The following is a 16,790-nucleotide window of genomic DNA, read 5'->3' as shown; positions in this document are numbered from 1 at the left end:
TCTTCTTCCACTCCATCCTCCTCCCCTTCTGCCTCTGTTCCTTCTTTCTCCTCATCTTTTCTTTCCTGTTCCACTTCATCATCCCCCTCTCCCTCTTCTCCTTCTTCCACTCCATCCTCCTCCACCTTCTTAGTCCTCATATTTTCTTCTTCTTCCTGTTCTTCTTCAGATACATCTTCTTCCTTCCCTGCCAATGGTTCTCTTAACTCCTCTTCACCCTCTTTGTCTTTTTCTTTCTCCCTTTCTTTATTTTCTTCTTCATCTTCCTTCTCATCTTCTTCTTCCTCTTCTGCCTCTGTCTCTTTTTCTTCCTCCCCCACTCTATGTTCACCTCCTTCCTCACTCTCATTTCTTCCCTCACTTTTAACCTCTTCCTCCTTTTCTTTTTCAGTGCCTTCCTCTTTTGCATACTTCTCCATATCCTCCTTTTCTCCCTCACTCAGCATTTCTTCTTCCTTAATCAGCCTGCCTTGCTCATCTCCTTGATCTTTTCCATCTTCCTGATTAACATCTTCAATCTCCTCTGCACCCTCATTCTCATTGTCTCTCTCAGCCTGTGACTCCTCTCCTTCATTTTCTTCCTCATTATCATTTTCCTCCTCATCTTTATCTTTTTCTACTGAAACTTCATCTCTACATTTCTCATACTCACTGTCTTCTTCTTCCTCCCCTAGTTTACCTTCACTGTCAATTGTTTCATCTAATTTTTCTTTTTCACTTTCACCCTTTTCACTACCTTCACCCTCCTGCTCTTGATCAGAATCCTCCCCATTCTTAATTTCTAATTGCCCACCTTCATCAGATTTAGCATCAGAGTTTGTTTCTTCCTCATTCTGGCTTTTTAAATCAGTCTCTTCTACACATTCTTTCTCATTGTTTCTAATTTGCATCTCCTCAATCTCACTGTCCTCTTTATCTAAGTCCAAATCTTCCACGTTTTCTACTGTTCTCCTTCCCTTCTGGATGTCTCTGCCTTCATTGTAGTCCTCTCCTTTTTTCCTACGCTTAAGCACATACTTTTCAAGATCGTAACTACTTTCCTCAGTTGAAGACGATGACATAGTTACAGATATTTTAAACCCTATCTTCTCTTTCTTCTCTGCACTACTTTCTTCTCCTTTGACGTGCGTTCTTTCACACTTCTCAGATTTTTCAGCAACATCCTTTATTTTGTTTTGACTTTTTATTGCTTCTCGACTTTCTTGCTTTTGAACGAGATTGTATTTTTCTACAACTAAGGAATCATCAGTCTGGGGGTGATCCCTGGATGCAGAAGGAAGTACCTGTATTTTAAGTGATTGCTTAGATTTAACAGCTTTTGATTTTTTATCGGAAGAATTTGGTTTTTCAGACAGAATTTGATTTTCAGTTGGAAGATTATAAGCTACATCCTCTCTGAAAAATTCAGGATTTTCCACATATTCTTCTTGCTTTTTCACTAATCTGCTTTTGTCCCCAGTCATTTGTTGAACACCCCTCTTCAAAGTACTAACACTTTGTGTATTCTCAAGTTTAGCTTTTGTTGGCTTTTTTTTGGCCACAGACTTTCCTACAAAGGCACTACTCTTTTCTAAATCTTGTCCTGGTGACTCTGAAAGTGAGGACTGTTTTTGTAAAGAGCCAGAGTCTAATTTTGAGGCCTCCTTTGTGAAATCAGAATCCTTGTTTTTCAGCCCACCCTTACCATCTCTTTTCAGTTTCACATTTTTATTGTTCTTCTATTCCACACGAGAAGCAGAAAATTAAAAAGAAAGAAAAAAAAAGCATTAAAGACAAATGACAGCAAAAGAAAAAGGTTAGAAAAGCATCTGAACAAGAAAAGAAACAATTTGTGGAAGGGGATTAAAAGGTAGCATAAAAAGTAGAATATTTCACATGAAATGAATTCACCAGTGCATATATGAGAAGAACGTAACACTCTGTTAATGATTAATGTGCTACTACACCTTTCTCACTAACCCAGCACTGCAAGGGAATGCAGGAAGGACTGTGCATCCAGTACCACATCCCATGAGCCAAAGCAGATGCAATGTATGAGGTTGTTGCAAACAGAAGGAAATAAGTACAGTTCTCTTACACCTTCCTCCACATCCCCCCTGGAAAATCTTCTGATGCACTCACTGCTATGCTCTTTCTAAGAAGTTTGAAAATCTGTTGCCTTTCTGCTTTAAATTTTACACTTATTTAACAAATTTTGCGGAATAATTTTTAAAATCTAAAATAAAATGATAAAGAAATATAACAAAATGCCAAAAAGCTAGGATCACTTTAGGAGTGAAACAAGAAGGTAATACAAAGTATTTTAACTTCATGATTAAAACCAGTAATTTTGCTCCTTTAAATATAATCTATGGTGAATACCTGTCAGTAAAGTTTTTACTTACAGTACGTCCCAAAAGTCAATTGAAATCTTTTTGTACCAACAAACCAGTACAAATGTATGTATATGAAATGTGTATATGATAGTCTCTTGCTCCTTAAACTGGTGAAACATTATATACTCTCATCTCAAACCCCACTGGATATGGGGAGTTCTATGTGCCTGCACAAATTCTGACTTCAGTCAGCTTCTTAGAATTTCATCTTAGAACTGGATATTCAGAAAATTTGCAAGAGGAGGCCTATAAAATTTGCCTGGTTTTTTTGCCTTGCAAAAACAATGAAGTACTAGGATAACACAAGAATTGCAGATTTTTTGAACATCAGTACAAGTATACATGTTTATAATTAGTTACAGTACCTTCTGTTTCTGAAGTGGTGATAATTCTATGGACCAATCACTGGGATTCAATTTCATTGCATGTGTCTGCAAAAATAAGATCTTTATTAAAAAATAAATATAACTAACAGGGAAAGCAGCATCAAAGCCCAGTTCTACTACACAGAGCTATTTCATGAACATTTTCATATTATTGCAGTTAGGTTGAGACAAATCTGTATGATCATTAAACTCTCCTATTTCACTTCCACTTCCTCATTTACTGCTTATAGAGTGGTAACCAGCCTAGATGGTCTGTAGAGGCTGAAAGCCCTTTCTTACAGTCCACAAGCACATTTGAGATCCACCTTCCATCCGCCACAAAGTTGAGGCTACAAATATGACACCTGATCATCGCAACCTTCAACTCAACATCTAGTTTGATACCACAGCCTTGAAAGAATGTGTTCAAAGAAACCTTACACATCAGAAATTTTCCTTGGAATCTCTCTTCTACATAAAGCAAAAACCTAAAAGGCAAGGCAATGTAGAATATTACTAGGTGGGCATGTGTAGTGAGATTTTGGTCATCCTTTCCCATACATTCCAAATGACCAGATAATGTTCTTTGTTAACTGCTTATGGCTTAGTCACCATATTCTTTTTCAACACAGTTCTGGTTTCAGAATTCATATCATCAATGTGACATTAAAGGTTTTCCTCCACCTGTCACACTCATCAATGAGATATATGTTGCCACAGTCTAGAAAAATTGAGGCAACTATGCTGTATCAGGTTATTTGCATTTAGATTTAAGAAGAGCAATCATTTTATTTTGCATTTGGACAAGTTTGCCTGATGGGCTTTTTTTCAAATCTACTGTTTCATTCTGACAAATGTTTTAAAATTGATTCACAATAAGTACAAAACCTAAAAGGAGAAGGAAGTCTAGCTCATAAACTGTGCAATATGTAAATAAGGCCATGCTGTGCATTGTGTCTGAAAACATTTTTTTTCTTGTAAATCAAGTTTTATAACTGTGAAATAAATGGTATGTGCAAACAGACTGTTAAATTAAGTACTTTTAAGTACAAGCAAATAATAATTCCTGTAAAATGTGCAATCCCTCCAGCATAATTGACAACATATTCAGAGCTGAATCCACAGAGAGTTTCCATTCCACCAAAGCCTAAAAAAAGACAAAACCCAACTCTCTTTCCAGTGCACTGCATTAAGGCCTGGACATGTCCTTTCTGCAGAGTAAACAAAATTGTTTTGAAAAAGTGTAGAAGTGATAAGGTGAACATGTTTTTTAAATAAAAGATGCAGGAATAAGCTTGAGGATCACCAAATAATCAAAATGTCTGCATTTCGGTCTTCTCTTTAATATGCTCCACCTGTACTAAACCTCTTCTGGAAACAGGAAAAGACAGCTCTTCTGCTTCATTTCCTGAAATTCTCTCTTGGAAATCATTAGGAAAATCAAGTTCAGATACCATGTGGTATCCAGTATGCTTTTCCTTTTCTTTCTGATTGCCAGAGCTAAAGTGTGGGGAGGGGCTGCATTACTTGGACTGCTTTAATCTCATCCTACAACACTACCTGGGAAATTATAACATATTTCAGCATTGGATAATGATGATATGAAATACATGCCCATTTTACTTTCAGTATTTCTTCATGTCACATAGGACATTCTGGGCTAGTCAGGAGTTCTGTACTAGGACCTGAAACATGATTTAGTTTCTTTGCCTTCCTCTGCATAAAAAATAATTGAATTACAGCTTCATTATTGGAATATATTACCATGTTTAGGATGTCAGTTGTATCTCCAAGGTTTCTGTCAGTACTGTCATCATCTGAATCTTCTTCTGCAGAGACTTCCCCAGGTTTACCCTTTTGATGATCATTTTCTACAATAGGGGGAAATAAATAAATAAACAAATTCCATAGGAAGAAGTAATATATAGCAAACAAAACACCCCACTCTTATAAAATAGAGATTATTTCTAATTTTCTGACATAGAACTGAAGTACTGAGATTCCTCATTCCCCCATCCTAAGACATAGAAGAAACACTTCCATCTCCTTTTCATCAGTATTAACATTAGAGATTAATACTGAAACCAGCAATCTAGACTCAGTGCACTGTAGATCTCTGACCATTTCTGCAGGCTTTCAAAGAATAAATATTACATGTGACATAGATTCTTTTGGATGATCTTTTTAATAACAGTGTAACAACTAGACCAAATTAGCTGCAGTCATGTTATGTACATTGCACATTACCCATGCAATGGATGGAGAGACAGTGAGTTTAACTCCAATGCAGCATCATAAAAATGTTCCTATGTCATTTTCAGGTTCACCTCAAGTCCATCAGGTATAAGACTATTCCATACAGCACAAAACCTGAGGTTTTAGGCCTAGGAAGACTCTAAAGGTAATTCAAATTTCACTGCATTGCTTTCCTAGAATGAGAAATGCTAATGGAAATGCTGGTTGCTTTACAAATAATCATCTTAATTTTAACTGAATTAATTACTTTCAAATTAGATTTGACTGTCCAATAAATCTGGGCTAACCTTTACAGAGAAGCACTGCATTCTGCACTCTTCAGCGCTGCTTCTCCAAGGAAATCACACATGCCCAGGAACCCAGATAAGTCCAGAACTGCTCTAGAGAATCTGTGCAAAAGTCCAGTGCTGTATCAGTATTATGGTTATCCAGGCTTTTGCATTAGCTAGAATATTATAAATCCTTATTATCTTAGCTAATAGAGAATTTTGCATTTCCAAGTAAAGAAGAAAGGTCCTGTAAGAATTAGTATACCTCTTCTCTTATCCAAGTTCTCTTATAGACCTTGCTGTCTCTACCATTGTTCCTAACAGGTTTTTTTGGCGAAAATGGAGAGCAGCTAATGTTCTTACAGTCTTTTTTTGTGAAGTCTTATTTCTAAAGGCTTAAGGAACCACGGGTGCAATTCAGAAGATGTTTTTTCTTTCACTCAAGCCTCCCCTAAATCTTTATGCATGTTTTCCAAACATGAACAGTGTGAGGCAATTTCTTGTCTGCATTTCTCAGCTTTCTGTATGCTGCCAGACACTCCTGAGATAAGACTGAACTTAAACTTCCTTTCATATGCAAACTGAGCATCATTTATGAACGATGAGAGCTAAACCATACTTATCAGAAAACAGCAGCAAGATGTGGGGACACTTCACCTTTTTCACTGTCTCCATCTGCCACAGATTCAGCTTTAGGAAGACTTGTTGCAGAAAAACCGAATGGGGTAGTGCTGCTTGTCACAGGCAATGAAGATTTTAAGAAGCTTTCTCCCAGTGGAGGCAGAGTTCGTGCCATTCGAATAAACTGTTCTGGTGACCTTTCCTTTAGAAGACCAAAAAAAATATACTGAGAATAAGGGTAGAAGAACAAAATGTAAGCAATTTCTCATATTAAATAGTAGTATTTTCTTTTAGTCGATGATACTATGCTGAACTTTTACACAAAGCAGAAAAAACTATCTTCAATATTTTAATTATTTAGAGTGCTAAAAAGTGGATATAGAAGGAATTTTTTAGATTGTTTCTACACAATAATTTCAAGCAGTCTTAAAATATAGACAAAGGGCAAAAAGAACTTCTATTTAAGATTTCTATTTAAAATGAAAAACTACTCTCTCAAATAACACTGAGATATTTAACCCACAACATCAATACATTTTTACAAAATAAATGCAGGTTTTGGTAGAGTTAGTTTTCAGAAATGTAAGTAAAATAATCCAACTCATCATGCTACTTAAAGAAATCACATGGAATGTGTAGTGGAGACAAAGGGGAAAAAACTACTATTTTAAGTAGCTACAGGATTTAGGGATATTTTAAGCTGATTGTGAAATGTTCTCCTTATATATTTTATAAACTATGAACTTGTTTAATATATTCAAGGACTCAAAGGGAACAACAAAAGAGTTGGGTTCTTGGCACCATTTAAAAATATAAGATATTTTTAAAAATGCAAAAGAAGAAGTCTATTTTGCAAACCCAATTTGAATTTTTTTCCCAGAAATAAACAAGGAAAATCTGACCAATACCTCTTTTTTTTCCTGCATCAGCTTTTGGGATCAGAGTAAATATTAATTTTTCTTTTTATACATTAAACTTAAACACTTATCTTAAGAAGATGTATTTATCTGCTGGGTATATGCTGTGATTTTTAGCTTTAAAAGTGATTTTGTTTCCTAAAAGAAGTATGGCAGCTCTAAACAGCTCTGGATTTACCCTCTCCCGACGTCGCATTCGTGCTGCTGACAGTTGTAAAGTGTCTGCCAGTACAAAGTCCCCACTCATTTTAGGGATAGTAGCAGTCAAAGGATTCTCATATAAATCTTCTAAGAGTATTTCTTCAGATCCTTTAGGTCTCGGAGCAGCAAAAACTAGCATGTGACAACCACCACAAGCAACCTGCAGCTCAAAAAAGGGTCTGATTATTTCAAGTATCAATGCAAGGATGGTATTTTCTTATAATCATCTCAAGGGGCTTGGATTGCAAGAAAAATGTAATAAAGGTAAGACTACCAAATTGCTTCAAATTTTGCTCCTAATTACATCAGCAAAATAAAACTACTTAATTATGTTTATTAATGACTAGTGATCTATCTTCACTTATTCTTAGCTAAATACAATATATTTGTATTGAACAGAACAATAGACAGACATTTCCACTGATTTTTGAGAGATTTGAGCTAATTATTTTGATACAAGTCAAATGTGGTCAACACTGATAGTTTCAGTTACACAAATCTAGTTGTTTTATCACAAAATCAACAAAATGTAAAGCAAATCATAATCTCTCCAATATATGTAGTATTATTACATAAAGATCAGTGGTTTCACTTTTTAAAAAGTTTAAAAACTTCACTTCTGATTAGACTTCCTTAAACTCTATTTCCAGTAAACAAACAGAAGATAAACAGATTTTAGTCCCAAATTTTGCTCAAAGTTTTGTTAGCATTTTTGAAGCCGACAATTCTGAGACGTTTATTTCTTCTGCACCTCAAAAAATAGACAAAAACAATTCCCTTAAAATGAAAGAGTATTCCTGCTTTCTCACCCCATTTGGATTCTAAAAAGCAAAACCTCAAATATTCTCAAATATTTAAAAACATCCCACTGAACAAAAAATTGCCACAATTGAAAAGGTAACACTCTGGTGTTTTCACAAAAGATATCAATTTCCCCCTATTCCAACAATCTAAGAGTAATAAATATTTCATTTTATAGGCTACCACAGCTCTATAGACCAAATCCCTATAGCACAAGACTACTGAATAAAACCCTAAAAAAGAGTCTATATGTGTAGTTCGAACCAAAGAAATTCTAAACAGGTAAGTATATATAATTTCCTTTTTCTTTCAATTTATGTGGTCAACTAATTAAATATTAAAGAAATAAGTAATTCTATAATAAGATTTCAATTCTCATTAATAATGTGTTTCATAAAAAGGTGTCTGAGAAGCATGAACAAAAGTTTTACCAAAAGCACTGTGAACTTCAAGAAATTATAACACAGAGTGGGATCAAACAGGTTTGTAAAACTCTCTTCTCCAAAGCCCAGCTTGCCATGTCGTCCATCTCCAAAAGTAAACATGAGGCCATTCTCTGTATGTGGAAAAAAGGATGTTATAACCAAGATACAATACAAAACCAGGACAGAACCATTGCAAACAAAATAACAGGCCATGAAAGTAAGAAATATTTTTCTTCCAAAACCAAAACCTGAACAATTATTTTTAGAATTTCAGCAGATGAATATGATTTTAAAACATATGCATATTTTCAGACAAAGGACTGTCTGAGATGCAAGTTAGTCTAGACAATTTGTAAAAAAAAAAAAAAACAAACTAACAAAATAATAAGATTTAAACAGTATAGAAAAACAAAGGCTTCTAAACAAGAATATTTGTTAAAGCAAGGCATGCTTATGAGGCTATAATTCCCCAGGAGATACAGGGCACAGAGTCATGCCCAGCACGGATGTGAATCAGGAATTCCTATCAAATCTGGCTTCCTCACTGGCTCCTGTACCCTTCAGAACCAGTACATTTGCACGTGTCTTCTGCTATTGCTCATTTTGTAACAGAAGCTTTTCCAGTACAATAGCGAGTTGCTGGAAGTTCATTTCAGATTTTTGCACTGACATACCTGCTATTACAGCAGTGTGATTTTCCCCACATGCAACGTTACGTATTTTATGCTTCTTCAAGTGTTTCACAGACTTCGGCACCGAAGATTCAAAAACAAAAGTACCATGGCCCAGCTGCCCATATTGTCCAAGTCCAAAAGTATAGACATCTGTCTCTGAAATTGTACAGGTAAAGTTAATAAAAAACCATGCTAATATACATGTATATATTTATATAGTAAATGGCTTTCTATTAGCCAAATGGAAGGCAACTGACATCAGCATCAAAAAAGCAATGTTTAAACAATTAAAAAAATGCACTAGCCCTAATCAATTACATTTATCAATTAATAACAACATATAACAAAACAAAGAAAACCAGGAAATATTTAGAGAAAATTTTGAATGGTTCAATATGCAATATATTTTCTAACATAACTGCAAAATAACCCACTGATCACAGGTACATGAGCTACCAGTTAAAAAAAATTAATGAAATTTACATACTGCAATCAATTCAAGACCACAATATTTACATATTCATGCATTTTCAAGTGCAATAGTCTCATCTTAATTTCTCTTTACCTTCATTTACCTTGTATGATCCTAAATTTCATAGACAAGATCTCTTTAAACCAATACTAATTTGTATGTAAGAAGAGACTGAAACAAAAGAGGTTTAAGTATTCTGTTCAGCTACCAAATCAGCCCTGCACTAAACACAGAGAAGACCATAATTGTGTTATCTTGTGACAGAATAATCATCTTTCCACATTTATATTTTGTCTGTTTAATGGTCTGTCTGTGCCAGGAAAAAGAATAAAAGCTTCTCCAAAGCAATAAAGATTCTTGGTGTGTCCATCCTTGGCATTCCATCACAACAGGGGAAGACTGTGAAGCTTGGAAATCTTGATGAGGTCATACTTGAAAAGAGAAGTTTTTTTGGAAAAACGAGAGTTTTTCCTGGAATTTTATTCCCTGTTCCCTTTTCTTTTGCATGTAGGCAACGAAGGAAAAGCTAGAGAACTATTATTTAAAGTACTTGAAAAATTATTAAGAAAACCTAGGAAAGATTGGGAAGGACAAAAATTATTCTATGTTAAGTAAAAAGAACTTGGGAGTAAAAGATATTGTTACATCATTGTTATGAATTCAGTGCAGAACATGCCCACTTTGCTGTAGAGATGCCATCAGATTAAAAATGCCACCATTTTCAAAGGCAAGAGAGGAATGTGTGGAACACCAATCAACAGAGAATCTTTGCTTTCTGAGCACTTCTTTGTGACCACTGGAACAGCAAAATAACTTTAAGTGCCACAAAAGTAACTTACACTGTGCAATCCAATTCTCACAGCAGCCACAAACTGGAGAAATACTAAAAACTAATCATGGTACCATTCCCTTAAACTAATCCTTCACTGCTGTCAGGGAAAGAGAAAGCAGAGAACAGACCGGGTTACAAATCACTACCATAGTACCCTTACTTGTACTAAACTTTCCGATTTTAAAAGAACCTTTATGAAACAGTGTAACACTACATATGGAAATGTTCTTTCTAGGAAAGGCTTTGCTCTTTCTATTCCTTTAAAACTTTACCATATTAAGATGTCATGAATTCCCACTGTAAAAAAACCCCAACAATCTCACTTTTTTCCAGACTGTAGATGATGGATATTGAGTAAACCTCTTTTTTTTTTTTTTTTTTTTTTTTTTCCACTAAATGTAATGATAAAGCTCCCTCTGCTGGAGATTCTAGTGCAAGAAAGCAACACCTTCTCAGGAGCTTTAGAAGGTAATACAAGAAATTTCCTGTAACATTTAGACTTTCTGCACCAGAATCAAAAAACTACTCGTGAAAGACAGGAGCTTTTTCTAAGCAAACCGAAGTCTCATCTTCATTTCAGCAAATTACTTCCTCAGGATGGCTGATTCCATAAATTCTGCTTAGAAGTATTGCATTTGTCTTAACATTTCTTTGGAAACTGGCAGATCTTGTAATTTCCAAATTATACGGCTTTATCTGATTAACATAATTACTTTGAGTGAAGTTGGAGGGTTTTTTTCACAATATCTTTAATTCTAGTATGAAACATGCAATGTCTTCTGCATTTGTGTCTAGTGGGAGAGATTCTCAAATGTGAAAGAGCAGGAAATATTTTCTTTTCTCTCTTTCTCTGACAATGAGGAGAAAGGGGTGATCCCAAGCCAGGCTGGAGCACTTTTATAAGAACAATTTCTTCTGCTGCTCTTACAGATCAGGGGCATCTAAACGTTGCTCCTCCTAAACTTACTTCTTAGTCAATTAACAGGGCATAGGAAGAGAAAAACTTTGCACCTTTCTTAAGCAATTCACTGCTCTGGCACAGCAGTGAGGTCACACATCAGTAATAACATCATTTAGCAGAAATGAGGTATCTCCTCCAAACTGTCCTTAAAAATATGTGGAAAGAGAAGTGTATGGCAAAGCAACATCACACACTTAGTGATAAAATGACAGTGGTGAATTTCACCATTCTGAATTTGGATTTGTAAATAAATTTGCCTACAGCATGAATCCCAAAGGGATTCACATTAATTTCTCTTTACAGTCCTCAGTCCCAGTAAGGATATGTTTGTAATAGAGTGAAAGGGCAGATTTCATCCCCCTTCATTTTCTTTTTTCAGTCCCCTCCTGCACTGTGCTGCACACCTCGTTATGTGGTGACCGTGCCCAGCTCAGCGTGTCAGGATTTGGGGGGTTTTGCTGATACAGTTTCCTGTGGAACAGTCAAGGCAGCACCAGAGTGGTATAAGGGAAGAGGATGGACATATGGCCACAGGAGAACGAGAAATGCCTCCAGGGTATCTGGGAATCACAAGGAAGGCTCAGACACAGAAACACCACCCAGCAGGAAGAGAGCACGAGTCCTGTCTCTGCCTTGAGGAAGGAACTGCTGTCTTCACAGCAAGAGCCGATAGGAGGGTCCTTGACAGAAAAAGAGAAACAGTTTCAGAGCTTGCACAGAAGCCAATGGCATCGTTTTTCCAAGTGACCTCCAGCACCTAAGTGCAGGGACTGCTTCTCCTTTTCTTCCTACATTCCCTTTTTTGGAAGAACAGGGGTATTTCCCTGTATTTGCTTAACTTCCAACTTCGCAGGCATATTTTGTAATCTCCGTGATCACTGACACTATCAATAAAATAGTCCTAGGCAAAAATCTATACAGTTTTCATAATTTTTTTTAAAACATGCCATTTGCTTAAAGAACTGTGTGAGCTCTGAGAGTGGTTTTAAGAATTATGTATTCCCTGCTATGTATTTAAGGCTACAGACAAAGTTTAAAAACCCACAGAACTAAAACAGAGCAGAGAGGTGTGCTTATATCATAGAATCATGGAATCATGGAATCACAGGATGGCCTGGGTTGGAAGGAACCTGAAATATCACCTAGTTTTAACCCTCCCTGCCATAGGAAAGTGTCCCTACACTTTCCACTAGACCAGGTTGTCTCAAGCCCCATCCAGCTTGGCCTTGAACACTTCCAGGGATGGGGCATCCACAATTTCTCTGGGCAATTTGTTCCAGTGCCTCACCACCCTTACAGTGAAGAATTTCTTCCTCATAACTAATATAAATTACTCTCTTTCAGTTTGAAGCCATTCCCCCTTGTCCTGTCACTACATGCTCTTATAAATAGTCCCTCTCTATCTTTCCTGTGGGCTCCATTCAGGCACTGGAAGGCTGCAATTAGATCATCACAAAGCCTTCTCTTTTCCAGGCTGAACAACCTCAATTCTCTCAGCCTTGCCTCACAGGAGAGGTGATCCATCCCTCTGATCATCTTGATGGCCTCTCCACAGAGATTAATTTCCAAATGTTATTATTATCACTACTATAACTATTATGTCAATGGGCTATTCACTCTTATAGTAGCTTTATTTTTAAACACCTTATAATGAAAAATGTTACTGCAAAAAATCATCTATCAACACAATACTCAGTGTTACCGGAGCTAGTAATTAGATTTGGGGATTTCAGTATAAATAATATACAGACTTAAGAATGGTCTGAAAAATCTAGATAATCCTATGTGGTTTGAACAGTGGGTTCTGTCAGGAAAAGGTAGAGCTTTTTCATCCTTTTTATCCTCTTTAAAACGGGTGTCATGGCTTTCTTTGTAAAAGACCCTGAGACAGAAGATGAAAAATCCAACATTTTACATACTAATGCATTAATGTGCTGTATTGTTGTGTCAAACATTCTATTCTCCAAGGACTACTTCACTCTTTCCTTTGAAGAGCTATCTCTGCTTTCCCTCCTTTCAGAGAATGAAAGGAGGTAATATATCCTTCTGTAGACAAGATTATTCCCAGAGGATCTGCCGTCACCTGAAAAAAACTGGAAGATATTAAGGCCACTCCAAATCATCTGTTTCTTCTTCTCCAATGTCTAGGTTCACATTTATTATTATCCTGTTAAAACATTTTACTGAAAAAGTACACAAATTGTGATTGCTGCTCTCTCATATTTCTTTTGAGAGTGATGACAGCAACAGCTTTCATTTTCAGTAGGAAGCAGCTGCAAGCATTGGGGTAGTGGGTGCATTTATTTCAGTCTCTGAGAGAACTCCTGTGGGATGAGGATATGATCTCCTTGGACTGGCTGACTGACTGCCATGAAATGCATAGGTTTGTGCTGCCTCAGGGAGAGAAAGCTTTTGCATGCTAGAATTTTTAACTGCTGTTCTGTTGCTTCTCTGGAACAACTGCAAATATTAAAGGCAGAAGTAACACTAAGGCTTGTAAAGAAGATAGCTTCCAATGCCATATCCAATATTTCTAAAAATTTATCTTTAAAAAGTTGGGTTTTTTTCCAAATAATTACTCTCAACAATTTAATTCTTGTTCTCTGGGAAAAATAATTGAGGTTCCTATTTTGGAATTTCAGAGGGAAAAAAAAGGAATTACTTTAATATGTATGTTCTACCACTTACTCTGATTCTTGTTGGAGAGATGCCAAACAGTAGATTCATTTAATAACCCAGATACCAGTAGTTTTTACCATACAAAATTGCCAGTAGTATAGATAAGTCATAAAAAAGAAATCAAATGAAGTGCTTTGGAATAGACTAATTACACATGAGAGTCAGGAAGAAACTTGCCTTGTAGTCTGTAAGATAACTGGATTATGATTTCTTCTAATTTGATAAACCCTAAGTAGAAAGGATGGCAAGAAATGAGCCAAGACGTGCAACAGCATCTCCACGTGACACTTCCTCCTATCCTTTTGCTATGTTAAATGAGATAGAGGAAGCTGGGGAATAGTCAATAGTCAGACACTCACTTCTTATTTTTTTAGAGTGAAATGCCACATTCTTAAAAACTGGAAAGACCCTGAAAAGATGAGACATAACACTATTGTGTTATGTTGTATTCCTAAACCAAGCAACACCTATTTTCATGGAAGATGACACATAAAGTTAAGAATTTCTTCAAAATTGTACTGATTTCTTAACTATGAAAATGAGCTTAAACCAGGTATAAGTGCTTCTGCTCCTCTTTAAAGATATATCATCAGAATTCTCAATTTGTAGTCACACCACTTTATGTCAAGATGTAATTTCAAGTTAGGTTTCTGGTGCTAAAACTATAATCTATGTATGTCATACTCACTTTCAAAATTATTATTGTCCATACCTATCCTTTTTCACATTTTTTTCCCAAATTTTGCTTTGAGACAGAAAAATTTCTGTATGTTAACACTGCTGACGAAGTATTTTTCACTCGAGACAGTATTTCCACTATCCTCTATTCTTTCACTCAAAGTGTCCTAGGTAGAAGTTCACAGCTGTAACCTATTTAATAACAGCTGAATCACATTAAAAAACCAACTATCTGACTTTTCACTCTTATCACAACTACTATTAATCTTTAGGAAATGTATTTTGCTGGAGGGTACAGTTTTCCTCTTTCAGTGACTCAACTAGATCTTCTGGCACTCAACACTTTGACCATCAACTGACAGCTAAGCCAGCACTGAATTTCTTATTTGCCTTCTACAACAAAATCTATTTCCATAAGCAACTAAATCTTACATACTAAAACACTGGCTTACATTATTATGTATTAATATGAAAATACCTTACTGTGGTATGTTCTTCTACTGCTTTTGGTTTTTTGGCATTTATATTTTGCCTCTCTGTTCTAGCTCTTGTACAGATTTCACTGTAATGATGATGGCATCCAGGTCTTCATCTTTCTACTAAATCTCTGTAACAGTTGTTTGTTATGATGAATTTTTATCACATGAAATATCATTAGAATGAAATATCTATTGTTTGAACTCAGATTTATGGTTAAAAAACAATCAATAATGATAATCAAATTCTTTCTGCAGAACTTCATTTTGTAACACATAAAATAGTGCTATGATTTACACATTTGTTGGCCTCCAATTTATGGCAATTCTTTTGCTAATAATGATAATCTGATTTTATGTAAAGAAATTTATTTTATGACACAGAATACTGCCAGAGTAAGACTGCATGTTGGTGGAAGATGAGAGACAAAGTCATTGAAATGTAGACATATATTTGCGTTATTTCCTGGATTGGCTGCTGCTATTTCCTCTTCATAGTTTTCCCAAAGGAATTTTGTCCTACCCAGAATCTTCAGCTTGAATCATTACACACAGCCTTTCCCAGCATTTCACTTCCACCCTTTACTCTCTCCAATGGCTTACAGTACAATACCACATAATATTACTTGCAATCCCCCTCAGTTAGATTTTCAGTTTATATTTTAGAAATTTTAGTTACATAATCTTAAAGGTATGTCACAAGATTGACAAGAGAATATGTAGACTTTTCAGAATACAGATTTAGGGACTGATAACTATACATCCAACTTGGTTTTATAGCTTTTGTATTTTGGTAGGAGAACAATTACAGGCTATACAGCCTTACAGATATTATATTCATTACAAGCCAAAGTTGATATTTTTCAAACCATCTGTGGGCAAAGTAAAACTTACCTTTCCAGCTTCTCTACCACTATAGTTCAGGATAGAACTTGTGGAAATAAAGAGCCAGCAATACTTTGCACATATCTCTTGGAAAAGCTGAGTCACTGCTGGCAGACAACTATTTAACAGTTCAGTGACATACACCATCTTCCAAGTACTATATATATGGCCCTGTGAACTATTATGTAACAGTTGTATTTGCTGATTTTCATGACTTGTATGATATGTCAAATGTCTATATCTATACTAGTTTTATATGTGTGCTAAAGATTCTTCTGAAAGGCACAGGAAAAATCCGTATCACAAGAAGAGATATTTAATTCACTTAGGTGTCCAGTACTTACTGAAGCTACTTGAAAAGTGACTTCCTAAGTACTTTACTAAATATTCAAGGTAATTTCAATTTACTACAGAATGGAACCTTTCCTCTAAAATTTCCCCCCTCACTGCAATACCACTTTCAAGCTCCTCAGAGGAAAAAAGCATTAATCATCTGTGTTGCGCTAGGAGGTGCTGGCTTATTACAATTCTGAGAGGCACTCAGACTAGGTAAAGTTCTCTTAAATGCTATTTATTGGAGCTAAGACTATAAAAAAAAAAGAAAAAAAACCAAGATAGCATCAATAACCTTCTATCCCTTCAGATGCTGGGAATCCCAAGCTGTGTGGAATTGAACAGGTTTAGCATGCTGTGCAAATCTCATCCCTGGAAAATTACTCCTTTTGGTCATTTGAGCTCTTATAGGATTTTCTTATAAGTAAAACAACGCTATACATCATTTATACTGTCATATGGCAACTTGCTTGATAAAGGCAAGGTCACACAAGTCGTGTCACCAGTGGTATCAACCAGGATCCCATTTACACTCAATGTCAGTGGGAAGCAAATTCTTTAAAGTAAATT

The 16,790-nt window shown here is 35.7% G+C and overlaps 1 protein-coding gene across 1 annotated transcript in view; it reads right to left on the bottom strand.

Annotated features, from left to right (window-relative positions):
• Positions 1–16,790, bottom strand: part of RPGR (retinitis pigmentosa GTPase regulator) — a 54,790-nt gene that overhangs the window by 16,953 nt on the left and 21,047 nt on the right. The window contains exons 8-15 of the mRNA XM_027640178.1: positions 8,905–9,060; positions 8,237–8,361; positions 6,982–7,164; positions 5,923–6,088; positions 4,505–4,611; positions 2,741–2,806; positions 174–1,718; positions 12–116 (exon numbers count right to left, since the gene is read on the bottom strand). Of these exons, the coding sequence (XP_027495979.1) occupies positions 12–116; positions 174–1,718; positions 2,741–2,806; positions 4,505–4,611; positions 5,923–6,088; positions 6,982–7,164; positions 8,237–8,361; positions 8,905–9,060 (2,453 nt within the window). The remainder of the gene's footprint in view (positions 1–11; positions 117–173; positions 1,719–2,740; positions 2,807–4,504; positions 4,612–5,922; positions 6,089–6,981; positions 7,165–8,236; positions 8,362–8,904; positions 9,061–16,790) is intronic.

Source organism: Corapipo altera, unplaced genomic scaffold (assembly GCF_003945725.1).
Source record: "Corapipo altera isolate COAL_440 unplaced genomic scaffold, ASM394572v1 0, whole genome shotgun sequence".
Taxonomy (NCBI): domain Eukaryota; kingdom Metazoa; phylum Chordata; class Aves; order Passeriformes; family Pipridae; genus Corapipo; species Corapipo altera.
Note: the sequence above shows the minus strand (reverse complement) of the source record. Positions and strands in the feature narration are given on the sequence as shown.